General features: G+C 42.2%; 1 protein-coding gene across 1 annotated transcript in view; it reads left to right on the plus strand.

The window, feature by feature from the left end:
• GALNT17 (polypeptide N-acetylgalactosaminyltransferase 17) overlaps positions 1 to 27,293 on the plus strand; it is a 673,198-nt gene that overhangs the window by 218,518 nt on the left and 427,387 nt on the right. The window contains exon 2 of the mRNA XM_063953757.1: positions 20,908 to 21,091. Coding sequence (XP_063809827.1) covers positions 20,908 to 21,091 — 184 coding nt within the window. The remainder of the gene's footprint in view (positions 1 to 20,907; positions 21,092 to 27,293) is intronic.

Here is a 27,293-nt window from a genome sequence, read left to right on the forward strand (position 1 = left end):
ACCTTAACCTCAGTTTAAGCTACTGAAAGATCTCTTTGGCACCTGAATAACAGGAATATGCCTTTGACACTATTTTCTTCTCCACCAATTTATAGAGATATCAATCAGAATGATATTCTCCTTCCCTTAGCAATAAAGGGTAAACACAAGATTTTAAGAGGTACATTTCAGAACGAAGCAAAAAAAAATTGCATCAATAATAGTACATTTTGAAACGTGTATATGATTATAATTACATATGTTAGACAATAAAAGTACTGTAAGTTGTACATTTAAAAAAAAAAAGATCATTGCATCACCGTTTCTTTTATTGGATTATGCATTTACTTTCTTTTTTCTGTTACCCTTTCTCCTCTCAATGTTTTCAAATATCTTAAAATTTAATATTGGAAAAAACACAACTCTATAATATGAATGCTACCCCCCTCTTGTATCTAATTACATACAAAAATGAATTAAATTGAATAATATCAGTTGGTGTTACAGTTACTCAACAAATGCTTTGCATCACTTTCAGAAGCCACTAAATCAGGGATGGGGAACCTTTTTTCTACCAAGGGCCATTTGGTTGTTTATAAAATCCTTCAGGGGCCATATAAAAATTATCATCTTAAAAATTACCCTGCCCCACAGTAGTTATGCCCCTTAGAGGTACTGAGTGCGCGTGTACGCCAAAAATAGGTTGGACAATTAAAATGGGACATGATACACATATGCTCCAATAGTGCAGTGCCAGATACACATATGCCAGTGCAGTGCCAGATACACATATGCCAGTGCAGTGCAAGATACATGCCAGTGCAGTGCAAGATACACAAATGCCCCCACAGTGCCAGATACACAAATGCCCCATAGTGCAAGATACACAAATGCCCCCACAGTGCCAGATACACAAATGCCCTCACAGTGCCAGACATACAAATGCCCCCATAGTGCCAGATACACAAATGCCCCCACAGTGACAGATACACAAATGCCCCCACAGTGCCAGACACACAAATGCTCCCACAGTGCCAGACCACTCACCGCTGCTGCAGCTCCGTCTGGCGGCGGCGTGCCTCAGCTGTCGGGTCAGGGCAGGGAGGAGAGCACGGCTATTTCGGGCGGCGGCGTGTAGGGCCTCAAACCTGCCACTGGCTCATGAGCCAATCAGAGCTTGCGGACCAGCAGGGGCAGGTCCTGGTTGGCTACCGGTCTGTGAGCTCTGATTGGCTCACGAACAGATGGCTGGTTTGAGATCATACTCGCCATTGCCGGACATAGTAGCTGCGCTCTCCTTCCTGCCCTGACTGCTGATACACGCCGCCGCCAGACTGAGCGGCAGCGTGTCTCGCTGGCAAACAAGCGGGTGGCCTGGAACAAATGGCTTTGCGGGCCTTATACGGCCTGCGGGACGCAGGTTCCCCACCCCTGCACTAAATGGATGGGAAAATATGTAAGTGATTCTTTGGCAGAGTGGAGGAACTTGGAAGGAGTGCAGGAGAGGTGGGGTAAATTAAAAGGTACAATACTATAGGCAACAGACCTTTGTGTCAAAAGGGTTAGAAAAAACACAAGGAAAAAGGAAACCAGTTTGGTATGTCAAAGAAGCACCAAGTGTTCTTAAAGCAAAAAAGCTGTTTTTTAGGAAATATAAGCAGATGCAAAATCATGAAGAAAAAGAAATTTATCTTTTTAGACAGAAGGAGACTAAGAAGGTAGATGTGCAAAGGCACACGATTAGGAGAAAATGGCCCCGTCAGTGGGTAAAGGAGGAATTTTTTATTTTTAGGTACATAAGAAAAAGGAGAAAAACAAAAAGCAGAATAATAAGACTAAAGACAGAGACTGGAAGTCTTGTAGAGGTAGACAATGTAATAGGAGATCATCTTAATATTATTATTTTTTGCTCAAGATTGACTACTGAAAGAGAAGTGAAGGGGCCACAGTAAAGTTGCAGGGATATTCAGAAAAATAAAACAATTACATTTATAGAGGCGAAGGTCCTAAAAGAAATTTCAAAACTGAAAGTGGATAAATCATTGAGGCCAGATGGGATGCATCCAAGTATACTAAAAGAGCTTAAGGGGGTACTGATAGCACCGTTAACAGAATTTTTCAAGCAGTCTCTAGTAGCTACAGTAGTAATTCCAGAGGACTAGAGAAAAGAGCGAAAGTAGTATCATTGCACAAAAGTGGAAGCAAGGAAGAGCCAAGCAACTACTGACCAGTGAGCCTTACATCAGTAGTAGGGAAATTGATGGAAACACTCTTAATAGAATGAGTTGTAGATTATCTCAAATCCAGCAATTTATGGGATCCCAAACAGCATGTCTTAACCGGGGGGGGGGGGGGGGGTTGGGATAGATCAGGTCAAACAAACCTTATTAACTTTTTGACTGGGTGGCTTAAGTAATAGAAGGGGGGGGAGGGGCATAGCTATATCTTATCTAGACTTTAGTAATGCTTTTGACACTGTCCCACATTGAAGGCTGCTAAATAAACTGGAAAGCATGGGATTGAATAGTAAAATGATTAAATGGGTAGTACTGTATCTTGGTTGCAGGATAGAAAACAGAGTTGTAGTAAATAAAGTACATTCACAGGAGGGAAATGTTACCAGTGGAGTACCCCAGGGATCTGTACTTGGACCAGTGCTTTTTAATATCTTTATTGGTGATATTACAGAAGGGAAAGTATGCCTTTTTGCAGATGGTACAAAGGTATGAAACATGGTAGACACACCAGGAGGGGTAAAACAAATGATTGGTGATTTAAGAAGACTAGAGGAATGGTCAAAAGCATAGTAATTACAGTTTAATGCCAAAAAATGCAAAATCATGCACTTGGGTCTCAAAAATTCAAAGGTTAAATATAGTTTTAGTAGCACTATATTGGAAACTACAGAGGAGGAAAGGGATCTAGGAGTCACTATATCAGGTGACTTAAAGGCATCACTGTATAGGTCATTGGTACAACTTCATCTAGAAAACAGTGTTCAATTCTGGAGGATATTAACTCATTAGAGTCTATACAAAGAAGGACAACTAAAATGGTGCATGGCCTACATAATAAAACTTACCTGGAAAGACAAACAAATCTCAATATGTATAATTTTTAATAGAGAAGGGAAAGGGTTTTTCATTATAGAAGCTTTCAAGTATATCAAGGGTTTTAACAAGGTCCAGGAGGGAAACTTTCGTCAAATGAAGAGAAGTATTAGGACACAAGGACATGCATTGAAACTGGAGGGAGGGAGGTTTCATTGGAAATTTGAGGAAAAATTGCTTCACCGAAAGGGAAGTAGAATAGCCTCCCATCAGAGGTGGTAGAGGCTAAGACTGTAGAACAATTTAAACATGCATGGTTTAGACATAAGGCTAACGTTAAAAAAAACGGATCAAAAGGGTTTGAGGTAAGAATTTGGTTACAAAAGGGGACAGGCTAGATGGGCCAAGTGGTTCTTATCTACCATCAAATTCTGTTTCTATGTAAATAGCAGACCATGAAAAAGATGTTTCTCATTTCTGACAGATGAGAAACCACTCCTTATTGCCAACTGCTCATCATACTGTATGGGTGGGCACCTGGTAATTAACTCACACTGTGTCAAGGAGCCAATCAGTGTCCTTCATTGTGGTTTTTTTTTTGGGGGGGGGGTGGGGGGGTTTATGTCATTGGATTACTACAGATCAAGGTTGAAGAAAATTAAAGTGAAGTATTTTATGGGTATCACCACACTGCAGTAAATTGGGAGGCAATCGAAGTAGAGACAAATCTTTTACAAAGAAAAAAAGAAAAATATACTATGAATTTAGATTAAAGGAAAAATAATTGTTGTTTGATTATAAATAAAGACCATATTTTTGTTTTTACATGAAACATAGGTTTAATAATGATTTCATTCAACAAGTGGGAACTCAACTACTGAAAGAGAAAAACTTTTTTTAGTGCCCGCTAAAATGTTTCACTCCTGTAGCTTGTGAATGGCAGTTGGAAATGGTTTCATCATAGATAATCTCTAATCCTTAGGTACATATATATGTCAATGCTGACAATATTTGTGTAATTTTAGCTATTTACCAAAACATTTAAGTTACAGTAATATAATGAATATGGATTTATGCATACTATCAGCTTTAATTTGAGAGTATTCACTTCCAAATTGGAGAAAGGATTTAGAAATTACAGCAATTTAGTATGTAGTCCCCTCTTTTTCAAGGGACCAAAACTAATTGGACAATTGGCTCAAAAGCTGTTTCATAGACACGTCTGGTCTATTCCTTTGTTTGTTCTTCATCAAGTTAGCATGGCAAAGGTCTGGTGTTGGTTCCAAGTGTGGAATTTGCATTTGATTGCATGTTTCTGTGCTCCCACAACATGCAGTCAAAGGAGCTCTCAAAGTAAGTAAAGCAGGCCATCCTTATGTTGCAAATATAAAAAATCCATTAGAGAGAAAACAGAAACCTTAGTAGTTGGCAAATCAGCAGTTCTGACATAAAAAGAACATAGTGGTAAGCTTGTCAACACAAAAAGGCCTAGACAGTCACAACAGTGGTGGTTGATTGCAGGATCCTTTCCATTGTAAAAAAAATAAAACACTTCACAACATCCAGCCCAGTAAAGAACACTAAGACAGTGGTAGGGATATTAGTTTTCAAGTCAACCTTAAAGAGAAGACTTCACAAAAGCAAATACAGAAGGTTCAACACAAGGTGCAAACCATTCATAAGACTCAAATATTGAAAAACCAGATTACACTTTGATAAAAAAAAACATCTAGCCCAGTTCTGGAACAGCAATCTTTGGACAAATTAAACTAAGATCGAACTGTATCAAATTATTAGGGAATAAAAAAGTATGGAGAAAACTTGGAATGGCTCATAATGCAAAGCATATAACATCTTCTGTAAAACATGACAGAGGTAGTGGAATGGCATGTTCCTGCATGGCTTCCAGTGGCACTGGGTCACTAGTGCTTATTGATGATGTGACAGAAGCCAGAAGCAGCCGGATGAAATCTGAAGTGTAAGTGTATAGTCATTGCCTGCAAAGGATTCTCAAGAAAGTATTGAAAATGAACATTTTATTTATAATTATTTATGTCCAATTGCATTTGGTTAAAATTTCCAAACCCCTTGAATTAAAGCTGAAAGTTTGCAATTCAATCTGCATTGCTTAATTTAAAATCAATTGTGGTGTCCTACAGAGACAAAATTAGGACAAAAAAGGACAATGGCAAGTCTGGATAGAACTTGAGGGACTAAATATGTGAACAAGTGATGCTTCTCCACACTGTTTTATCTTCTGGATATTGAACAGGAAAGTCTGGAGTAACTCTGGGCTGAGGAGGAAGTATGCTACCTTCTGATAGCAAAGTAACTAATGCCTAGTGTTAGGCGCCGAGGGTCCGCTCGTCAGTGCGGCCCGGCGCCTAGCAACCAGGGACGCCGTACGCGGACAGCCGCCGGCTCCCTGGCAACGCTAGACGCCGGGCGCACGGAGCCGCACAGACCCTAGCAATGGGGACGCCACTGTCGGACCGCGTTCCCCGTTGCTGGGTCCAAAGTTAATTACCACACTTGTTTCCTGGCCGTGCAGTATGGCAGCTGCACGGCATGTTTGTAATTAGCCCTGTCTGGCACCTGATTGGAGGGCTTCCATTTAAAGGCACTCTCAGGACTTCTCACAGACGCCGGTAATAGCTTCCTGTTTGCTGTATCTGTTGCAGAGAGTGTTTCCAGTCCTGCTCTATCCGGTCGTTCCTGTCCTCAGTGGTCCAGTACTCGGAAGTTGTCATCTGTTCCTGGAGTCCTGACCGAGCACCTTTAACATCCTGTGGTGTTCGTGAGTCGCGGCGTAGCCGTGTGTTGCGGCTTGACCGCTTACTATTTATTATTTGTTATATTGAGTCTCTGAGCTTTTGCGGAGGATTCCGCTCCCACAAATCCACTCTGGTATCCAGCGGTGCTGGGTAGGAGTAACGGATTAGTGGATTTTGGTTGTCCTTTTCCCTGGCGGTTTGTCCGCACATACTTCTGGTTTAAGTTTAGTTAGCTTGTAGCCCCTGGGCTGGTTGTTTAGTCAGAGGGCCCCTTGTTATCACCCTGTCTCGGATTTCCCTTTGTCTCCCATTAAGACCTGAGGGGGCATCGGAGTTGGGCAGACATAATCCGCCCTTCAAACGCGGCTGCCATGGGCTCAAGCAACCATAGTCTCGCAGGGGATTTCTGATAACACGGGCGAGACAACGGAGTTAGGGCGCCAGGGGTTACTAGGCTTTCCTGCTCCCGTAACCAGCATTCCCTTCCAGTACTCTGGCCTTTGTCATAAGATCTCCTCTGGTCAGAAGTACTGGAATCATAACATTATTACCGGCCACACCAAAACTTAAAATTAAACAAGGTTTGATTTTTTCCCTTATTTCAGTTTGGAAGATTTGTCGGCCTCATGAATCCCACTGGTTTAGGGCCAAATCCTGGCCAGCTTCTAGTTAGCCAGATTCAAGAACTTACTCAGATGGTTCAGGATCTTTCCCTTCGGGTGAAGTCGCAGGAAGATCTTTTACGGACTTCCCCGAGGGTCGTCCCTGAACCGAAAATGCATTTGCCTGACCGTTTTTCTGGTGATAGGAAGCAGTTTTTTAATTTTAAAGAGTCCTGTAAACTTTATTTTCGCTTAAGACCAATCTCCTCAGGTACGGAATCTCAGCGGGTCGGAATTATTATTTCTTTACTTCAGGGGGATCCCCAGACCTGGGCTTTTGGTTTAAGAACAGAGGATCCGGCATTGTTGTCTGTAGATGCCTTTCTGGGGTCTTTAGGGCTTTTGTATGATGACCCTGATAGAGAGGCATCCGCCGAGAGTCAGTTGCGTGCTCTCAGACAGGGTAGGAATCCCGCAGAGATTTATTGTACGGAGTTTCGCCGTTGGTCGAACGACTGTGGCTGGAATGACCCAGCCCTGCGCAGTCAGTTTCGCCTCGGCTTATCTGAGTCTATAAAAGACAGTCTCCTTCAGTATCCCGCTCCTGAGACTCTCGATAAACTCATGGAGCTTTCTATTAAGATTGATCGTCGTCTCAGAGAGCGGAGGGCTGAAAAAGGAGCACCTGTCGGGTCTTCTCCTTGTGTTTTTTCCATTCCTGTGGACTTAGAGGAGCCCATGCAGATGGGTCTCTCCAAGCTGTCTCCTGAAGAAAGAACCAGAAGGCAAAATTCTGGTCTTTGTTTGTACTGTGGGGGTAAGGGACATTTTGCCCGTAATTGTCCGAAGAAGTCGGGAAACGCCTCGACCAAGTGAATTGTGAGGGGGTTCACTTTGGTCTGCAGCTTATCTCCTCGAATAATTCCCTGTTAGTCCCAGCTAAGGTTTCCTTTGGCAGCCTCTGTTCTTCGGAGTCGGCTTTTGTTGACAGTGGAGCTGCAGGGAACTTTATGGACTTAACGTGGGCCAAGGCCTTAGGTATTCCTCAGTTAACCTTGGGTAGGCGTATCACCATGCATGGTTTAGATGGGAGTCCCTTGTCCAATGGGGTTATTTCCCTCTGTACACCCCCTGTTCTACTTTCGGTAGGAGCTCTTCATTCCGAAAAGATTGAATTTTTCCTTACCCATTGCCCTGCAGTTCCAGTGGTTCTGGGTCACCCTTGGCTGGCCTTTCATAATCCCATCATTGATTGGCAGTCAGGGGAGATCTCACAGTGGGGTACCATCTGTAATAAGGAATGTATTACGTTTCCCATTAGAATAGCTGCTACCATTCCCGAACCCATTCCTGTGGAATACCAGGATTTTGTTGATGTATTTTCCAAGGGCAATGCAGACATTCTGCCTCCCCATCGGCCTTATGATTGTGCTATTGAGCTAATTCCTGGTGCCACATTGCCAAAGGGAAGGTTATATGCATTGTCCGGACCAGAAACTGTGGCCATGAATGAGTATGTTAAAGAGAGCCTAGGGAAAGGATTTATCAGGCCATCTAAATCCCCGTTAAGTGCAGGCTTCTTTTTTGTGGAGAAGAAAGATGGATCACTCAGACCTTGCATTGGCTTTAGAGCCTTGAATAAGATCTCAGTAAAAAATACTTACCCTTTGCCGCTGATTTCTGTCCTCTTTGATCAGCTACGTTCGGCTGTGATTTTTTCTAAGATTGACCTGAGAGGAGCATATAACCTCATCCGAATCAAGTCAGGAGATGAGTGGAAAACGGCATTCAGTACTCAGTCGGGTCACTACGAGTATCTGGTTATGCCATTCGGCCTGTCTAACGCTCCTGCAGTTTTCCAGGATCTCATTAACGACGTGCTCCGTGATTTTCTTGGAAGATTCGTGGTCGTTTACTTAGACGATATCTTGATCTATTCTGACTCTATTGAACAACATGTCACCCAGGTGCGTCAGGTTCTTCAAAAATTACGTGAAAATCACCTATATGCCAAGCTGGAGAAGTGTGAATTTCATGTCACGGAGGTATCCTTTTTGGGGTACATTATTTCCCCTCGGGGATTCTGTATGGAACCAAAGAAGCTCCAAGCCATCCTTAGTTGGGCGCAACCCACCAACTTAAAAGCAATTCAGCGCTTTTTAGGGTTTGCGAATTATTATAGAAGATTTATTCATTCTTTTTCCGACCTGGTTGCTCCCATTGTGGCACTTACTAAGAAGGGAGCGGATCCAACCAGCTGGTCTCGTGAAGCTGAGTTATCTTTTCAGGCCTTGAAACAAGCCTTCGTCTCAGCCCCAGTCCTCAGACATCCCAACCCAGAATTGCCTTTCATTGTTGAGGTTGATGCCTCGGAGGTTGGAGTAGGGGCTATCCTGTCTCAGAAGGATCCGGACTCTCTAGAATTACATCCTTGTGCCTTTATGTCCAGGAAATTCTCATCTGCTGAATCCAACTACGATGTTGGTAACCGGGAATTACTGGCTATTAAATGGGCTTTCGAGGAGTGGAGGCATTGGCTTGAGGGAGCAACACATACCATTTCAGTTTTGACTGATCACAAAAATCTTCAGTACATCGAATCAGCTAAATGGCTGAATGCCCGGCAGGCTCGTTGGGCTTTATTTTTTACTCGTTTCAAGTTCATTATCACCTTCAGGCCAGGTTCCAAGAATACCAAAGCGGATGCCCTATCACGCAGTTTTCTTCCAGTTCATGATAACAGTCCTGTTACTCCCATACTTCCGTCTTCAGTCATTCGGGCAGGCCTCACACAAGATTTATTTACCCAGTTAAAGCAGCTTCAACATCAAGCTCCTGGAAATACTCCTGCTGGTCGTCTTTATGTCCCTGAGTTTTTGAGAGCAACTGTTTTGACTGAGTTTCATGATAGCAAAGTTGCCGGGCATCCGGGGATCTCTAAGACTTTGGAATTAGTCTCCCGCTCAGTATGGTGGCCAGGTCTTTCTAAAGACATTAAGGAGTTTGTTTTTTCTTGTCAGGTCTGTGCACAGCATAAAGTTCCCCGTTCCTTGCCTATCGGGCAACTTATGCCCTTGAATGTTCCTCTCAGGCCATGGTCTCTTATTTCCATGGATTTTGTGGTAGACCTCCCTCTGTCAGCCGGATGCCGAGTCATATGGGTAGTAGTGGACCGTTTTAGCAAGATGGCCCATTTCATTGCTCTTCCCCGACTGCCATCTGCCCAGGGATTGGCAGTTTTGTTCCTCCGTCATGTTTTCAGACTCCATGGGTTACCTACTGATATTGTTTCTGATCGGGGTCCACAATTCATTGCACAATTTTGGAAGTCTTTTTGTGCCTCATTAAAGATGAAATTGTCTTTAACGTCTGGCTACCATCCCCAATCCAACGGGCAGACTGAGCGAGTTAATCAATCATTAAAACAGTATTTGCGTTTGTACTCAGCCAAACTCCAAAATGATTGGTCCGAGTTTCTTCCTTTGGCGGAGTTTGCTTACAACAATTCCTGTCATTCCTCCACCAATGTGTCTCCATTCTTTACAGTTTTTGGTTTTCACCCCAGAGCTAATTCCTTTTTTCAACATTCCTCTGTCTCCTCGATAACCTTAACCTCTCATCTCAGACTCATTTGGAGAAAAGTGCACCTTGCTCTCAGAAAAGCGGCATTTCGGGAGAAAAAATTTTCTGACAGGCTCCGGCGGCCTTGCACTTTTAAAGTAGGAGATAGGGTATGGTTGTCGACTCGCAACATTAAAATTCGACAAACCTCAGCCAGATTGGGTCCCAAATTTATTGGACCATTTCATATTATTAAAAAAATCAATCCAGTTGCTTTCCGGTTACGTTTACCAAGAGCTCTCCGGATCGGAAATACGTTCCATTGCTCCTTGTTGAAACCATACGTTTCTTCCAGTAGATTTCCTCGAAAGATCTCTCAGGGGAAATCACCAGTAGATGTACAGGGTCATCAGGAGTTCTTGGTGGAGAAGGTTCTTGATTCCAAGTTGTCCCGGGGTCGGCTTTATTTTCTGGTACACTGGAGAGGTTATGGTCCAGAAGAAAGGTCTTGGGTCCTGGATAAGGATCTCCATGCCCCGAGGCTCAAGAGGGCATTTTTTCGAGAATTTCCTCGGAAACCTGGCTTTAGGGGTTCCTTGACCCCTCCTCAAGGGGGGGGTACTGTTAGGCGCCGAGGGTCCGCTCGTCAGTGCGGCCCGGCGCCTAGCAACCAGGGACGCCGTACGCGGACAGCCGCCGGCTCCCTGGCAACGCTAGACGCCGGGCGCACGGAGCCGCACAGACCCTAGCAACGGGGACGCCACTGTCGGACCGCGTTCCCCGTTGCTGGGTCCAAAGTTAATTACCACACTTGTTTCCTGGCCGTGCAGTATGGCAGCTGCACGGCATGTTTGTAATTAGCCCTGTCTGGCACCTGATTGGAGGGCTTCCATTTAAAGGCACTCTCAGGACTTCTCACAGACGCCGGTAATAGCTTCCTGTTTGCTGTATCTGTTGCAGAGAGTGTTTCCAGTCCTGTTCTATCCGGTCGATCCTGTCCTCAGTGGTCCAGTACTCGGAAGTTGTCATCTGTTCCTGGAGTCCTGACCGAGCACCTTTAACATCCTGTGGTGTTCGTGAGTCGCGGCGTAGCCGTGTGTTGCGGCTTGACCGCTTACTATTTATTATTTGTTATATTGAGTCTCGGAGCTTTTGCGGAGGATTCCGCTCCCACAAATCCACTCTGGTATCCAGCGGTGCTGGGTAGGAGTAACGGATTAGTGGATTTTGGTTGTCCTTTTCCCTGGCGGTTTGTCCGCACATACTTCTGGTTTAAGTTTAGTTAGCTTGTAGCCCCTGGCCTGGTTGTTTAGTCAGAGGGCCCCTTGTTATCACCCTGTCTCGGATTTCCCTTTGTCTCCCATTAAGACCTGAGGGGGCATCGGAGTTGGGCAGACATAATCCGCCCTTCAAACGCGGCTGCTATGGGCTCAAGCAACCATAGTCTCGCAGGGGATTTCTGATAACACGGGCGAGACAACGGAGTTAGGGCGCCAGGGGTTACTAGGCTTTCCTGCTCCCGTAACCAGCATTCCCTTCCAGTACTCTGGCCTTTGTCATAAGATCTCCTCTGGTCAGAAGTACTGGAATCATAACACCTAGAACACAAGGAATAAAGGAGAAGGACAAGAACAATGACATGAAAGAGAATGACTTCTATATGTATTAAACACTAGATGTACAGTATGTGTAATCTGCAATGAGTGTTGACTGCTGGTGGAGACAGGTATTGCACACAAGTAACTATGAATAGGAACAACACCCTAAAGTGTGAGAGCAGTAGTAGGTACACAGAATGATAAGCGGACTGTAATGAATGCTGCACGATGGTGAGCTGTCTGGGGCTAGCAGCACATGATGGTAGCTGATAGCACACAATAATGCCGGCTGAAAGCAGGAAGCACACTGGTGTGAATGGAGTGGCACTGAGTACAGGACTGGTAGCAGTCGGTGATGAAATGGAGCTCATTGCTTGTAATATAGTTACACGAGTGTATAATGGAAAGCATACTTGTAGAGTGTAATGGGTACTGCAGCGGGGATGTGGGTACAATCCTAATGGTCGGGATCCTGACGAATGAGATACCGGCATCAGAATCCCGACATGCAATGGAATGCTGTTGTCGGAATCCCAAAAGAGGCCAGGGCATCGACGCCGGTATCACATCCATCAGGATCCTTATCGTAGAGACAACAGGTAGGTAAGTACTGTGCCAGGGATGGGGGAGGGTTAAATATAGGCGACCCCATGGAACTTAAAGTTAGGGTGCGGAGGAGGGTTAATTTTAGGCTGTGGGGAAGGTGAGGCTTAGGGTTAGGCACCACCAAGGGGGAGTTAGGGTTAGGCTGTGGTGGAGGGGTGGTTAGGTTTAGGGTGCAGGTAGGGGGGTTCAGTTTAGGCACCACCAGGAGGGGTTAGGCTGCAGGGGAGGAGGGTTAGGGTTAGGCACCTTAAAGAGAGGGTTATGGTAGGGCAGAGGGAGGCTTAGACTACTTACTGGCACTTGTCGGTATTTCAACTGTCAGGATGCCGCTGTTGGCATTTCATACCCAACCCCTGCAGACTGGTAACAATGTGTGCTAGTTAGACTGTAGGTGAGATTGCAGGCTGATGATGATATGCACATGTTAGGCCATAGGCTGTAGCTGAGACTGCTGAGAAAAAGAAAATCTGGTGTAGCAGGGCAACTCTGAGCATAGCAAGGAATGCAGAAAGCTGGAAGCCATAAGAGTCATATATGCATTATTATGCACAATAGAGTGTGCACACGGCAAGCAGCAATGAGTGACTGGAGTTTGTGGTAAGCACCCAGCAATGATGACTGGAACTGAGAGTAACACATGAGCACACTGGAAACTGTGGAGAGCGTCCAGCAATGGTGCCTGGTGCTGAGAGTAAGACAGGAGTACACTGGAACTGTGAATCAAACTCTGGAACAACAACCCTCTGGAAGCAAGAAAGCAGATTAAAGCAGAAGTTGTTCTTGCAAGAATAAAACATGACCAGGAAGAGATTTATATAGGGTATCCTGGCTGTTGATAGGCCACAGGAGTCATGTGCGGGAATAATGTCCAGGATTGGTTGGGAAGGGATCACATGACTGAAGGCAATTGGCAGCACCCATGCCCTGGCGGTGGCGGGCTACACATGTGAAACCAGCAACTACTGGTAGCAGCACAGAGTGGGACACATATCCAACCCTCCCCAATCATCAGCGTGTCAACCACAGTAACAATGGGAACAGCAGCCTGGCACCAGCACTGGTACGCAATCTGCAGGATTATAGTATGCAGAATGTCAGGTCCAACGCTAAATCCAAGCCCCGCGCTGGCACCCAGGGCACATTCCCCACTTGTCCCACCCCTGTTACACCACTGGTCAGGTGCCAAGCAAAACCGCCACTACCCCCGCCATGCTCAGCTGGCCCGAGGCTTTGCATGCATGCCCTAGGCATTTGCCTAGTTCACTTATGCCTATGGCCGGCTTTGCTTATTTATGTCATCATACAGTATTGAGGCCTTTTATGTAATGTTTTGTTTTTATTTGTCTTCCATTCAGCTATCTAATTCTTATGATAATTATCAGTGGTAATATTATTTTGTATTAAACACTATTATATATAAAGATAACGATTGCGATATATTTAAGAAATGTATGTCATTATTTTAATGAAATGGTTTAGAGGAAGTGTAGTCTTACAGCTTTTAATTTAATAGCGTATTTCTGTTTGGAAATAAAGCATTATCTAAGGTAATTGTAACCATTCATATTTCAACATATAACCAATGGTATTATATTACTAAATAGAAAAACTATATTACTGGCTAAAGGGATCATCAAAACAAATTACTAATCTTTTTCTACAGGCTGCTGAAGTGAAAATAGCTTCTAGCCTTCTAGTGAAAAACATCTGATTTGTATTATCTTCTGAACAGTAAGAAAATACATACCACTAGCAAGGGTGGAACAGCAATGATCATACACTATAACACTGCCACATACTGTATGTTCTACAGGAAAATACATTTTTATTAAATGTTGCAGCATGCATACATTCACAGTATACATTTTAGACAGTACATTGTACAGTTATGAAGAGTTTCCATTGCAAATCAATACCAAGAAGGAGATGTATCAAGACTTGGAGAAAGATACAGTTGAGAACGTTCCCAAAGCAACCAGCAAGCTTATAATTGTCATTTCTCTAGAACAGTATTTGAAATGACAGAAGCTGCAGGTTACCTTGGGCAGCTTCTCCACTTTAAAGGGCCGTACTGATGGGGAGAGTTCCCCAGAGATGTGTGCTGAGCGGTCTATAGCACAGACCACTCAGCACACATCTCTCCCCCCGCTCAGCACAGCGCGATGTGTGCAGAGCGAGGGGGGGGGGGAACGGACACGGGCAGCCCAGCGGTGAAATGAACAACCTGCTAGATTGTGGCTGCATGCAGGCCAATCTAGCACCGGCAATAGCGAAGCGCGGGACTGCGCATCGCTGCCGCCGACACCCCTATACATGGAGCGATGTTCTAAGCAATCTAGTCATATTGCTTAGAAATGAGCTGAACATTGCTCCGTGTGTACCCCCCTTAACTCTATCCAATGCTTGCTTTATCGCTCCTTAAATATGTTAACCAGATTACAATGTAAATGAATACTATATTTTACTTGATGCCCAGGGACTACGTCATCTGAAAATCTTCATGCATACATGTAATAGAATGCAACGTTCATCATCTTACCCTGTTAATTTTACATTTTCATAAGATCAGTATTGATTGACCTGTAGAGTAAATAGGAAAATAAGTGACCTTCAATGACAAGGACAGTGCAAATTTGTGTATATACTGTAATATTGTGCCATTAAAGGCTATTAAAAATATGAGCAAATGCTCTTTTATGATGTTACTCTTCCACTGCAGTTGTACCCAACTTACAAGTGATAGTACTTGTGGGGTGCAGAAGTTTATGATTCAGATTTCAATTAGTTGGGAATAATTACGGACATTCCTTGCTAAGTTCTTCATTAAGGTTAATTTGGCAGGACTGGAATATCTTAGTGTGCTGGAGAAGGCAGAGAAGAGAAAGCAATTCCCATTTCACGAATAGATGCACAGCTTTGTTTTTCTTTCTCCACAAAAGGACCTGAATTTACCAGGTGGTGGGGAATTTTGGAAACCCATCCTCATCTCTCTTTGGAGGTTTGCATTTTAGATCTTCAGGATGCAATTTTATGAGAAAATAAATTTGTAGGCACAATTCAAAAAACAATGCAAAATCTGTCATGCTTAAATAATAGATAGTTATTAAGTTAAACAACTTAAACTAAGTAGTATCTACAGAGACAAATGTTTTGGATTGGTCCTAAAGTAGAAGTAACATAGAAACATTGAATTTGAAGGCAGATAAGAACCATTTGGTCCATCTAGTGTACACACACACTTACACACTAGGGTTAATTTGTGTTGTGAGCCAATTAACCTACCAGTATATTTTTGGATCGTGGGAAGAAACCCATGCAAGCATGGGGAGAATATACAAACTCCACCCAGTTAGGGCCATGGTGGGAATCAAACCCATGACCTCCGTGCTGTGAGGCAGTAATGCTATCCATTCCACCATCCGTACTGCCAGGTTGTACTTAGTTGTAATGTTTTCACTGTTTGCACCATGCACCTTTTTTAGATTACAATCATTACAGCATCTGCCAAACTAGTAATACATGCACAGATTGATTGGATATCTTGAAATATGCAAAAATTGTGGAGAATTACAGTACATTTTATGTATGTGCCAGTTTTGTATTTTTTTTTAGTTTTTTATGAACTGCTTGCCTGGACAAGGAGGACTTCAGTGTGACAAATTCCAAAAACTGTGAAGTGGAATGTGCTTGGTAGTCATATATGTGCTCCAGTGGTTTATAAATTAACCTTATTTACTTTTTTGCCTACTAATGGGTTGTGGCTACTATAATTATGCATTGTTGCATATCACAGTCTTACTTAATATAGTTCCACTGCTTTTTATCACATAGTACTATTTGTCAAATTCACTATCTGATTTTGCAGAATTAAAACTATGCCAGAATGAAGAAGTGATTATTCACATTCTTGTTTAGCTGTGCACATGCAACTGTTAACATCTGTGCATGCATATAACGTTGTGAACCGTTGTGCAGAGGTGGTTTAAGAGAGGAGTGGACTTTGTGTGTAGGCTCCAATCAGGCCCCCTCCTCTCCGGCAGTAGACTCTGGCAACATATCACCCGTATATTGTTCCTGGAGCGGAGGTGGGCCCAGGTGCAAAAATATGCCTTTGGCCTCCCTCCTCTGCCCCACAGGGTGAGGCAGTGGGTGACAGGGAGAGGCAGTTAATGACATGGTGAGGTACTGGGTGACTGGGGAGGCAGAGTGTAACAGAGAAAGGCAGTTGGTTACTGAGAAGGCAAAGGATAACAGAAAGAGGCAGTGGGTGACAGAGAGAGAGAGAGTGGGTGGCAGAAAAAGGCAGTGGGTGGCAGAGGGCAATGGGCAGAGGCAGATGGTGACACCTGGAGGCAGTGGGTGACAGAGGGTGGTAGTAGGTGGCGAGGGGTTGCTGAGAGTGAGTGGGGAGGTTGAGGGTGTCAGAGGGTGACAACAATAGGCAGTGGGTAGCAGGGAGAAACAAGGGTATCCAGTGGGTGATTAGGGAGACAGGGTGTGACCATTAGAGGCATTGGGAGACAATGGGAGATGCTGTGGGTGGTAGTGGGTCACAGCAGGAGAGGCAAGGGATGACAGCAGAAAAGACAGTGGGTGACAGAAGGGGGTAGGTGGTGATGGAGTGGCTGAGGGTGACTGGGGAGGCAGAGGGTGTCAGTATGTGACAACAAAAGTCATATGCTGGCAGGAGGAGAGCAGAGGGTAACAGGGGAGGCAGAGTGTGATAGGGACAGGTAGTGGGTGACAGCGGGAGAGATGGGGTGGGTGACAGCAGGAGTCACAGTGGGTAACAGAAGAGGATGCAGTGGGTGACTGTGGAAGAGGCAGTGGATGAAAGCAGAAGAGGCTGTGGATGACAGCAGAAGAGGCTGTGGGTGACAGGTGGGAGGGTTTTAGTGAGTGATGGAGATCAAGCTTAGCAGATCATAATTTGAATTCCACACAGCACCAAAATCCTACTAGAATAATTTTCTAGCATCCCTCATCCCTCCACAGACCCTCACTTGGGTAAAGTGACACACACTCTGGTTACAGTACATCCACACCCGGCACTGGCACTTACTGGGTGATGTTTCTCCCTCAGCGCCAGTGACAGCCGCTGCCCCACATTTGATCCAGCACAGAGAGGAGGATTTATGGTAATGAAGCTACAGAGCTCGCTCTGCTTCTACTGCTTCTTCTACTGCTGGCGGCAGTTGAACATTGTGGTGGTGAGAGGAGAAGGCAGAGATGGGCCCCACAAACATTAACTCTCGCACAGCTCGGCTAGTATGGCTCCTGCGAGGCGGCCTGTCTTATCCATCAGCTGCGGGCACTTTGGTCACTAGAGGCTCTGGTGCATTGCACCAGCCGCAACACCGGTAGTTCTGCCACTGTCCTGGCGACATATCTATTACACATACACAAATCAGCAGGAAAATGTTTTCTTTACAAACACTACCTGCAGATGGAGGTGGGACATCACTTTATGTCACTAAGAGCTCTAAGGGAGTGCAGGGCCTCCCCTCATCCCTAGTGCACAGCTGATACTCTTACTTTAGCCTTCTTATTACGTATTTATAGTCATATTGTTTCTATGTGACTTAAATATTAATGTTGTTGTTATTATTATTATTATTATTATTATTATTATTACTATCATTTTTTTAATATTAATAATAATAATAAAAAAAAATTAACCTTTTACCAAAATTAGGTTCAGTCTGTTGATGTACAGAATTTATGTTCGTAACTGGTCATACTAAAGGTGCATACACACGGTGCGATTCTGCTTAAAGGCCGATTTTGACTTTGTGATTTCTCTTGAACTCCCCAGAGTACAGAACCACCGATATTGACTATACACACAGTGCAATTTTGGCTATGTACAATTTTGACTATACTAGAAACTAGTTTGTGCACTTTCTAGTCAATATTGACCTGCCTGCACAGTCTATTTTTTCTTGCGATGCTGACCCCGTGGGAGCGTGCATCGTCATCACAAGCTGTATACACATGGTGCAATATGTACCAAGTTTTCTACTGATATGGACTATATAGTCCATATCGGAAGTTCATATCGCACCGTGTATGTATGCAGCTTTAGTTTATTTAAGTGGTATTGTATACGTTTTAAAATTGGAACCAATGTCAGCTAGGTACAGTATTTAATGATGGGAACAGTAAGCAAGAAGTTAAAATATACTCTATGCACTTTAAGTATGTTTTGCACAGTGTACTGTACCTACAGTAAATGGTCTGCCCTGCCCACATCAAGGTGCACTCCTACTCAGGCAACTACTTAGTAAACCTTTGTGTTGAGTAGATATAAATAGGGGCAATATACAAATGTTAAATGTCATAACAAAGTACAAACTTATACCAGTCTAGAACATCACCTTTTAATAAATAAAATGTTTACATTTTCCTGCTAAAATATTGCTAGATTCATCCCCATGTATGGCTTTTATACTGTAATAAAGAGCGGATTATTTCCACCTTTACTGATTTTGGAGGTACCCTGTGGACTTCAAAAGAGGAGGGGTTTCAATCAAAAAGAGGATGTATCTGGGTGGATGGGACCTAGGTGGTCAAGAAGAGTTTGTATATGTCAAGTTGGGACATATTTGTCGAAATGTCTGTGTAAATGTTGGGAGGTATGTGATTGTGAGGGAACACCAGGACCACCTGTATTGCATGTGTCATTTTTCTGTGTTCGATGTTTACTTTTACATTGGGCAAATATATACTGTAAGGCCATGTTCATCTTAAAATGTACCCTCTTCTCCCCTTTTATCTAATTTCTATAAAATTAAACCTTCAAAATAAAATCTTGTATTTGCACTGCATTGCAAAACTATGTACACTGCTGAAGTAAGATATTCTCTATATCTGTCTATCTCCAATGATTTGCACATTCCTATTCCTCCACAAATGCCACCAGCCTACTCTGTAAACCTACAGTAAACACTTATGGAAATAAAAGTGCATCACAAAAAGGGATATTGCTCGGTACCGTATACAGGTTGAGTATCCCTTATCCAAAATGCTTGGGACCAGAGGTATTTTGGATATCGGATTTTTCCGTATTTTGGAATAATTGCATACCATAATGAGATATCATGGTGATGGGACCTAAATCTAAGCACAGAATGCATTTATGTTTCATATACACCTTATACACTCAGCCTGAAGGTTATTTTAGCCAGTATTTTTTATAACTTTGTGCATTAAACAAAGTGTATCTACATTCATACAATTCATTTATGTTTCATATACACCTTATACACACAGCCAGAAGGTCATTTGATACAATATATTGAATAACTTTGTGTATTAAACAAAGTTTGTGTACATTGAGCCATCATAAAACAAAAGTTTCACTATCTCACTCTCGCTCAAAAAGTCCGTATTTCGGAATATTCCGTATTTCGGATATTTGGATATGGGATACTCAACCTGTATTTGCCATTTGGCACTATACAGTATACCAAATGTTGAACTTTTATGCATGTGAGCTCCCATGGATTTCCATACAGGCTTTTCACACATTCCAGAAAGGTCCTGGTAAATGCATGGGAAACTGATTCTGGACTCCCATGCAAAGGCATCTTAATAAATCCCGTGCACAAATATGCTAAGAGATGTTGTATTGCTTACTATACACACAATTTGCAATTGTTTTGTTGATGTGAAAATAAAGAGAGAACTATTGGGGTTTATTTCTAAAAGTTGAATAATTGTTAAAACAGTAACTGTGAAAAATGTGCAAGAAAATTTTGGGGGACATTTTATCTGAATTTAAACATCTAAAGACTACTAGGGCTAGATGCGTCATTGCATGGAGAGTGAGAAATTGGATGGGGATAAAGGTGTCTATTTACTAAGCCTTGGATGGAGATAAAGTGGATGGAAATAAAGTACCAGCCAATCAGCTCCTAACTTCCGTTTTTCAAACACAGCCTGTAACATGGCAGTTAGGAGCTGATTGGATGATACTTTACCTCTGTCCACTTAGTAAATAGACCCCAAAGTACCAGCCAATCAGCTCCTACCTGCCATGCTACAGGCTGTGCTTGAAAAATGGCAGTTAGGAGCTGGTTGGCTGGTACTTTTTCTTCTCTCAATTTTATCACTCTCCAAGCGATGATGCATCTAGCCCGTACAATGTGCTACCAAATGAAAGTCAAATCTTTTTTTTTTTTTTACAAAATATATAAAAGTAGTACTTACAAGTTTAAAACTAAAATCATTATTGCAGTACAGCAGAAAAACACATAAACTGTTCTAGACATTAAATATTCACTTACACGGTCAATGAAAAACAATTCCTGTTAAAAGTGTAGAAGCGTGTTCCCTTAGCCTTCCTGCACATCACAGTGTTCTGTTTTCATAATGAGTCTTCTCATAGCTCTCTGTTATATTATGTCAAGGATTAATGGTTGTGACAGCTGCAGGCAATGGCAAAATTGTGAAACAAATACTTGCCACTGTAAAAGTATGATAAAGTCAAACTATAAAGATAAATTGAAGAAATTAGATAGAATAATGTATATTATATTTTAATGTGAAACCAAGCATGCTACCATTTACTGATGCACAATCAACAACACAGTGATACATCATATACCACAGAATTTGCTTCAAACTTTTAGTTGTTTAACTAACTCGTATATTGCATAAAGCAAAGGGAATAAACATTTTCATATTGTGTTACACACACAGTTTAGAGTAACATCCTCTTTTTACCGTTTTTAAGGTTTATCCAAATCACTTGGTCTTATTGAAGGATATGGTGGACGGGGAAAAGGTGGACTTCCAGCGACACTTACTCCTGATGAAGAAGAAAAAGCTAAAGGACCACATGAAAAATATGGCTACAACTCCTACCTCAGTGAGAAAATTTCACTGGATCGTGCTATACCAGACTATAGACCAACAAAGTAAGTAACAGGGACAGAATTAGCACACATGCCACTGTCAGATGCAAATGTTAAACAGTAGCTGATACAAAATAAAATACAATACAGTGTCACATTTATTCTATTGCACATCTAGTCTTCTGTTAGGTCTAGAATACAAATTTAATCAATTTATTATTAGTATTATATTTATTCCTTATTTTGGAAACATTATTTGACATTATAAATAAAAAATAAGTAGTTTTCATACTTCCTTTCCCCAGAATTATGTAGGATAGACAAATAACCAGATTATACCACCTTCTCACCAAAATTCCAGGTCCAAGCTCAGAAAATTATTATAGTTTCAACTCATGTTGATACCTCTTTGACACTGAGACAAAGACCCGTGAAAAACTCAGGTGTGTTGGTGTCAGTTGGGTCTACCCAGGTTTTGTGTTCCATCTGCGCGACACTGGTTGGTTGTGACCAGGGTTTTTTCTCGGGTCCATGACTTGCTGGGAAAGGGTTATTTAAAAGAAGTTCATTGAGCTCTTTTTAACATAATCTGGGTAGAGTAGTTTGGGAATACCCTCTCAAACTTCAGCAGACCTGGGTAAAACCCTGGCCAAAATCAGTGTCGCAGAGCCGGACTGCAAAACCTGTGTACTATAGTCCCATTCACACCAACAAACTAGAACTGGCTGCTTATGTAATGGCCTGCGAGATGAAGGCTGTGCAGTAATGCCGGTGCAGGAACACTGGTGAGTATGTCCATATTTTTAGAGCGCCAATTATTTTCAAGGCAAAACCAACCTGATTTTGTCTTGTAAATGATTGCCGCTTTACAAATATATTCATAACTCTGAGTGGGAAATGGAAACTATCCTTTTGGTTGCTGTGCTCTATGTCAATAGATCAGTTTATTAATTTAACATCATGACCTTGAGAAATCTTATGGTCCAATAAGGTAAAGTTCTCTCAGTTTATGGGCCCATTTATCAAATAATATTTGCTGCTAGGTCCCTGAAAACACCTGTTTTGGGGTGTTAGCCACAAATATTAAGTATTCCTGGAATGTAGGAAGGGGGATCACAGCGATCCCTGTAATTCCGAACGCAGCCGCATCCCCCATAGGTTTCTATGGGGTATGTGATGCAGCCTGATGTACCAATATTGGGAATGCAATGCATTTCCAATATTGGTGGTCATTCCGAGTTGTTCGCTCGCAAGCTGCTTTTAGCAGCTTTGCACACGCTAAGCCGCCGCCTACTGGGAGTGAATCTTAGCTTATCAAAATTGCGAACGAAAGATTCGCAATATTGCGAAAAGACTTCTCTGTGCAGTTTCTGAGTAGCTCGAGACTTACTCTGCCAGTGCGATCAGTTCAGTGCTTGTCGTTCCTGGTTTGACGTCACAAACACACCCAGCGTTCGCCCAGACACTCCTCCGTTTCTCCAGCCACTCCCGCGTTTTTCCCAGAAATGGTAGCGTTTTTTCACACACTCCCATAAAACGGCCAGTTTCCGCCCAGAAACACCCACTTCCTGTCAATCACACTCCGATCACCAGAACGAAGAAAAAACCTCGTAATGCCGTGAGTAAAATACCAAACTGCATAGCAAATTTACTTGGCGCAGTCGCACTGCGGACATTGCGCATGCGCATTAGCGACTAATCGCTCCGTTGCGAGAAAAAAATAACGAGCGAACAACTCGGAATGACCCCCATTGTTCCCCACAGCTACTACAATCTTTTTATTGCTGTAGCCAATTGTAGCCTATGGGTTAGAGATCAAGGAAAGTAGATCTGGCTGGGTTCTCCGTGAGCCCTCCACCAGAAATGCATCAGGACCCCCGGAAAGCTGCAGAGCACATCACAGGGGCGGGTGGGTGTTGGGTGATACATTCACCCAATGGGATTGCATATTGCAATGATATCCTAGGCAGTAAGATCCCGCCCAGATTACATTCAATATGTGATCCTTGATAAATGGGCCCTTATATCTGTTGTAATTCTTAGACTTAGAGTATTTTTCTCTCAAGAACTGAACAGTGTTTAAGATCATCATCACTGTTACTCCAGATCATCAGTACAGTATGTCATCTAAGTAGCAAAGCTAAGTCACTACATATTTTTTGAGATCATTGTTTTAATTTAAAATTAATTCTTATACCCAACCTCTAAAAAGATTTTTCTATAAGATGCAGCTAAAAACAGTGTAAATTCAAGGATAATTCATAAATATAGTGGGCTTGAGTAAGACAGAGATTCATGTTCATGGATACAAATGGTGACTTTGCAAACAGTTCATGTGCAGATGCTAATTTACTGTAAGTCTCTTGATAAGAACAGTTTGTTCTCTGTTCTTTACTTGCTATCAAACAAACCATGTACACTGCTAAAATACCAGACACAGATGCCTTTACATTGCAGCAGAGCAGTGTTATCTTTAATTGCTGTAGAAATAAAGGAGCTGGAAATATTGAAACATTTGTTTGAGCCTGATCTTTCACCATTGAAGGTGAGACGCTGCCACTAAATGTAACAATAGATAGGAGACAAACTAACAAGAGAATTCAAGTTCATATCAAGGAAATCTACAGAAAGACACAGCTTACAGAACTGGTAAATACTTACAGCGTATTCAAGTGGAAAATGTTTCTGTCAGCCAAGGCATGGCAGCTGTTCACTGAAGAGGAGGATTTTATAACTAGGAAGAATGTCAGTATTGAAAGATTAATTATTATGTAATGATGACTCTTCTTTGTAAGACAGGTTATCCTTCACCTATTCCTGGGATCAAAAACAATGTAACAATCAACATCTCATGAATAGGTAGACTGGGTAACTAGTTAGGGCAATGACGGCCATCTTCAGGGGTTGAAAATGTGCTGCTCTCTAACCTTCAGAAGAGGCGCACATTATCCTTAAGTAACAAGTATAACAGTACATTTACTAAAAGAAAGATATATTAATATAGAATAGCATCAACTGGCATTTTAATTTAAAATAAATTAGTATTACAAGTTATTATAAATAAATCTAACAATTCAATGTGAGTTTCAAACTGTAATTGCAAGTTTGGTGCAAGGCTGGACAATGGTGTGTAACAGGGCCTAGAAATCCCTTACCCAGTCTTTAAGATGTAAGCAGGATTCATGAAGCATTGTCCTGTGAAAGAAGGAGGGGTATCATTTTGTAGACTGCATGGCCCTCCTCATGGTTTCAGTTGTGCTGCTGGTGCTGCATGGTCAAGAGGTCATGTAGTGCTTGTGAGGCCATGGGATACTGAGGTCAGCAGTTTCCCCTGTAATCAAGTTCATTCTTTTTTTTCTGGTAAGTTGTCTGCTGAGCTTCTCCTGCTGCCCCCAGGTTAATAAAACCAGGAGCTGCAGATTAAGTTACATTGGTATACAGTAAAAAATAAAAGAGGTGGCTGACAAATTTAAAATAGAGGAAAAGACTGATGGAGCATAAAGCAGCAAGGAGCTCGGAGATGTAGGTAAAGGCTTGGAGGGCATCATTGGTCCTAGGGTCATCTGTTTTTCATGCACTGAGTTAGGGCATAGCTAAAATAATTAGTGTAGCTTTTTCCAGCAAATTAAGTATTATATTTCAGCAAATTAATTTCTCTTTCTCAGACATTAGAACTGATACTGTAATGCACACTTTCTGTACATGACATATGGCCAAACAAATATGGACAGCTACCCGATGCGTCCATGTCATTCGCTGACACAATATATTTCCCTGCTACATTCTCGTAGGCTGTGAGATCCCTGTAGAACCTATACTATGTCAGTTAAGGATACAGCCACACAGGCTCTGTATAATGGGCCCATTCCCACAGTGACCTATTCCACTGGACCACCTAGAACTCCAGTGCTGACCCAGAATGTTTAAGTCAACATATATGGAATATGCCACTTTGTGTGTACAAGTTGTTGTTTTTTTTTTGGTTTTTTTTTACTGTGCTGTGTGTCCAGCATAGAACATTAAAGTTGTTATTCTTCCCTTGTGGTAATGCAAACTTACTCCTTAGTATGCACATTTTGGACTAAATGTAATAGCCTGCAGGCTGCCAGAGGTGCAGGACTTTGTGCCAGTATGCCCATATTTTTAAAGCAGCAATCCAAAACGGCAAGGCAAAACCAAGTTGGGCATTCTTACATAAACTCTTGTACCGCCGGCTTCTCTCACCTTATTACATTTGCTCCTCTGTGTTTTAACCAGGGTGTGCTTTGTAAACGTCCTCCAGTGAGTGGTTGTAATAGGAAAAGTTACCCAAGTTCCCCTCCCCCCTCCCTCTGCAAATTCTTCTCTGACTTTGAAGCAACCTAATGAAAAATTGTAACATACATGTCATATAGCAACTCACTGCTTCATTATGTTTGACTTTACCCTAGTTTTTCAGAATGTTCAGGGACACAAATCAACCAAATCCAATAAATCTTGTAACATGAATTATTTTGCTCATTTCCAGTATGGATAGTTGACCCAAATACATTTTACACAGCTTAAATATCAACAGTAATGCTTCTTTGTTTTACATTCTTCTTTTAAATGCCCCAAAGAAAGCTTTAAGATTTATATAAACATGAGTAACTTAATTATGATTATATTATATGCAAAAATATGTGCATACATTTCCAAGCATACATTACCATACCGCACATAATGTTATACAATAAAAGTCTGTGTATCTCATTATTTACTTTGGATTTTGACAGATAAATAAAATCAACAAGGTAGATAACTCATACTAATGGTGAACACATTGGTGAACATGTGTGTGCTCCTAATGAGCACCTGCTTGCATTTTATGTTTTCTAAATACTTAGGGGTAAATTCAATTAGTGGCAAAGGCCACAATATCGCATTTTAGAACAGCACATTGCAGAATTAGCTATAAGAAGTAACATCACTTGTATATTCTGGTACCCCAGAGAGGTGTGCAATAAAAATGCCAATGTTACATCTACTGTATATGATGGAAATATGAGCAGCCGGTCAAAGCAGCAGTAGTGGCATATCACCGCTAATTGAATTGGCCCCTTAGTAGTAAGCTCACATGATGTTGACTTGGAGATGAGGGTGCATTTGTGGTTGATTTTGATACAATTTTGAACCCAAAGTAGACATAGCCTCTGTATTCCAAAGACTGCCGTCTAGAGTAGATTGAGAAAATAACCAGGATTGTGCTATTTTAAGAACCTGCAATAAAATCAGAGGCTAAGTGACATATGAGACCTGAGTAAGAAAGTATCTACTCTTTAAAGGTTTGCTGACAAGCGCATACCAGATTACTCACAACTAGAATTGAACTAATCCTTCCCTCACCAAAAATACACATATTGTCCCGAGAAGGCTAAATCAGAAGTTTTATGAAAAGGTACCTTAACTCGGATAATTAAAATAGACATTGCTGGGAGGCAAACTTAAAAATGCCTTCTGTATGAAAATTTAGGAAACCTTACACCTCACCCCATCAGATTAGTGATGAATTGTCTGGCTACTACTTCACATTATAAGGTTCTTGATTCAGAGTTGCTCACAATGCTAAGTACATGTATTTGAGTGACTTTTTGCAACTGCAATTGTGCAAAAATCACTAAGACCTCGTACGATACATGCATCACATAGTGTGTCTGCACAAAGAAAGGCGCATTTGTGATTTATATGTACAGTATGAGAAATGTTTTTTCATGCTGTGACTGGGAGGTGGCCATTAATGTGCGCAAATATGAACATAACTACCCCTCTTATTAAGATTAATAGTGATGAACACAACTTATCAGAATATCATACACGTGTAATAATAAGAATTTTTTGTCATGCTTCATGTGAGTTATAGAAGCAGATTCAATGAAACTTGAAGGCCTATTGGAGCCTTGCATTATGTATCTTTGCAGGATGTTACTGGCACTAATCATTGCCTCTTTAAAAAAGAAACATTGTTTTCTAAACCATAATATTTTTTAAATGTGCGCAAAAGCATGTTCCACAAGATTATGACAGGCTGAGGACTGAGAATTACTGTCGATTATACTTACTGTATGTCATTCCACAGCCTGTTGGATAGCCCACTGAAAAAAATACTGAAGTAACAATAGCTTACACACACTCTCTCCAGCGGTGCCAAGGTGGTAGAGGGGTGGTTACTAATTACCTGGGCCCGGGCTGTTAGAGGGGTCAAGCCTTGATCATCTGCTACGGGGGACATGGTCCCCCTGTGCTGCTT

The sequence above is a fragment of the Pseudophryne corroboree genome, chromosome 2 (assembly GCF_028390025.1).
Source record: "Pseudophryne corroboree isolate aPseCor3 chromosome 2, aPseCor3.hap2, whole genome shotgun sequence".
Classification (NCBI taxonomy): domain Eukaryota; kingdom Metazoa; phylum Chordata; class Amphibia; order Anura; family Myobatrachidae; genus Pseudophryne; species Pseudophryne corroboree.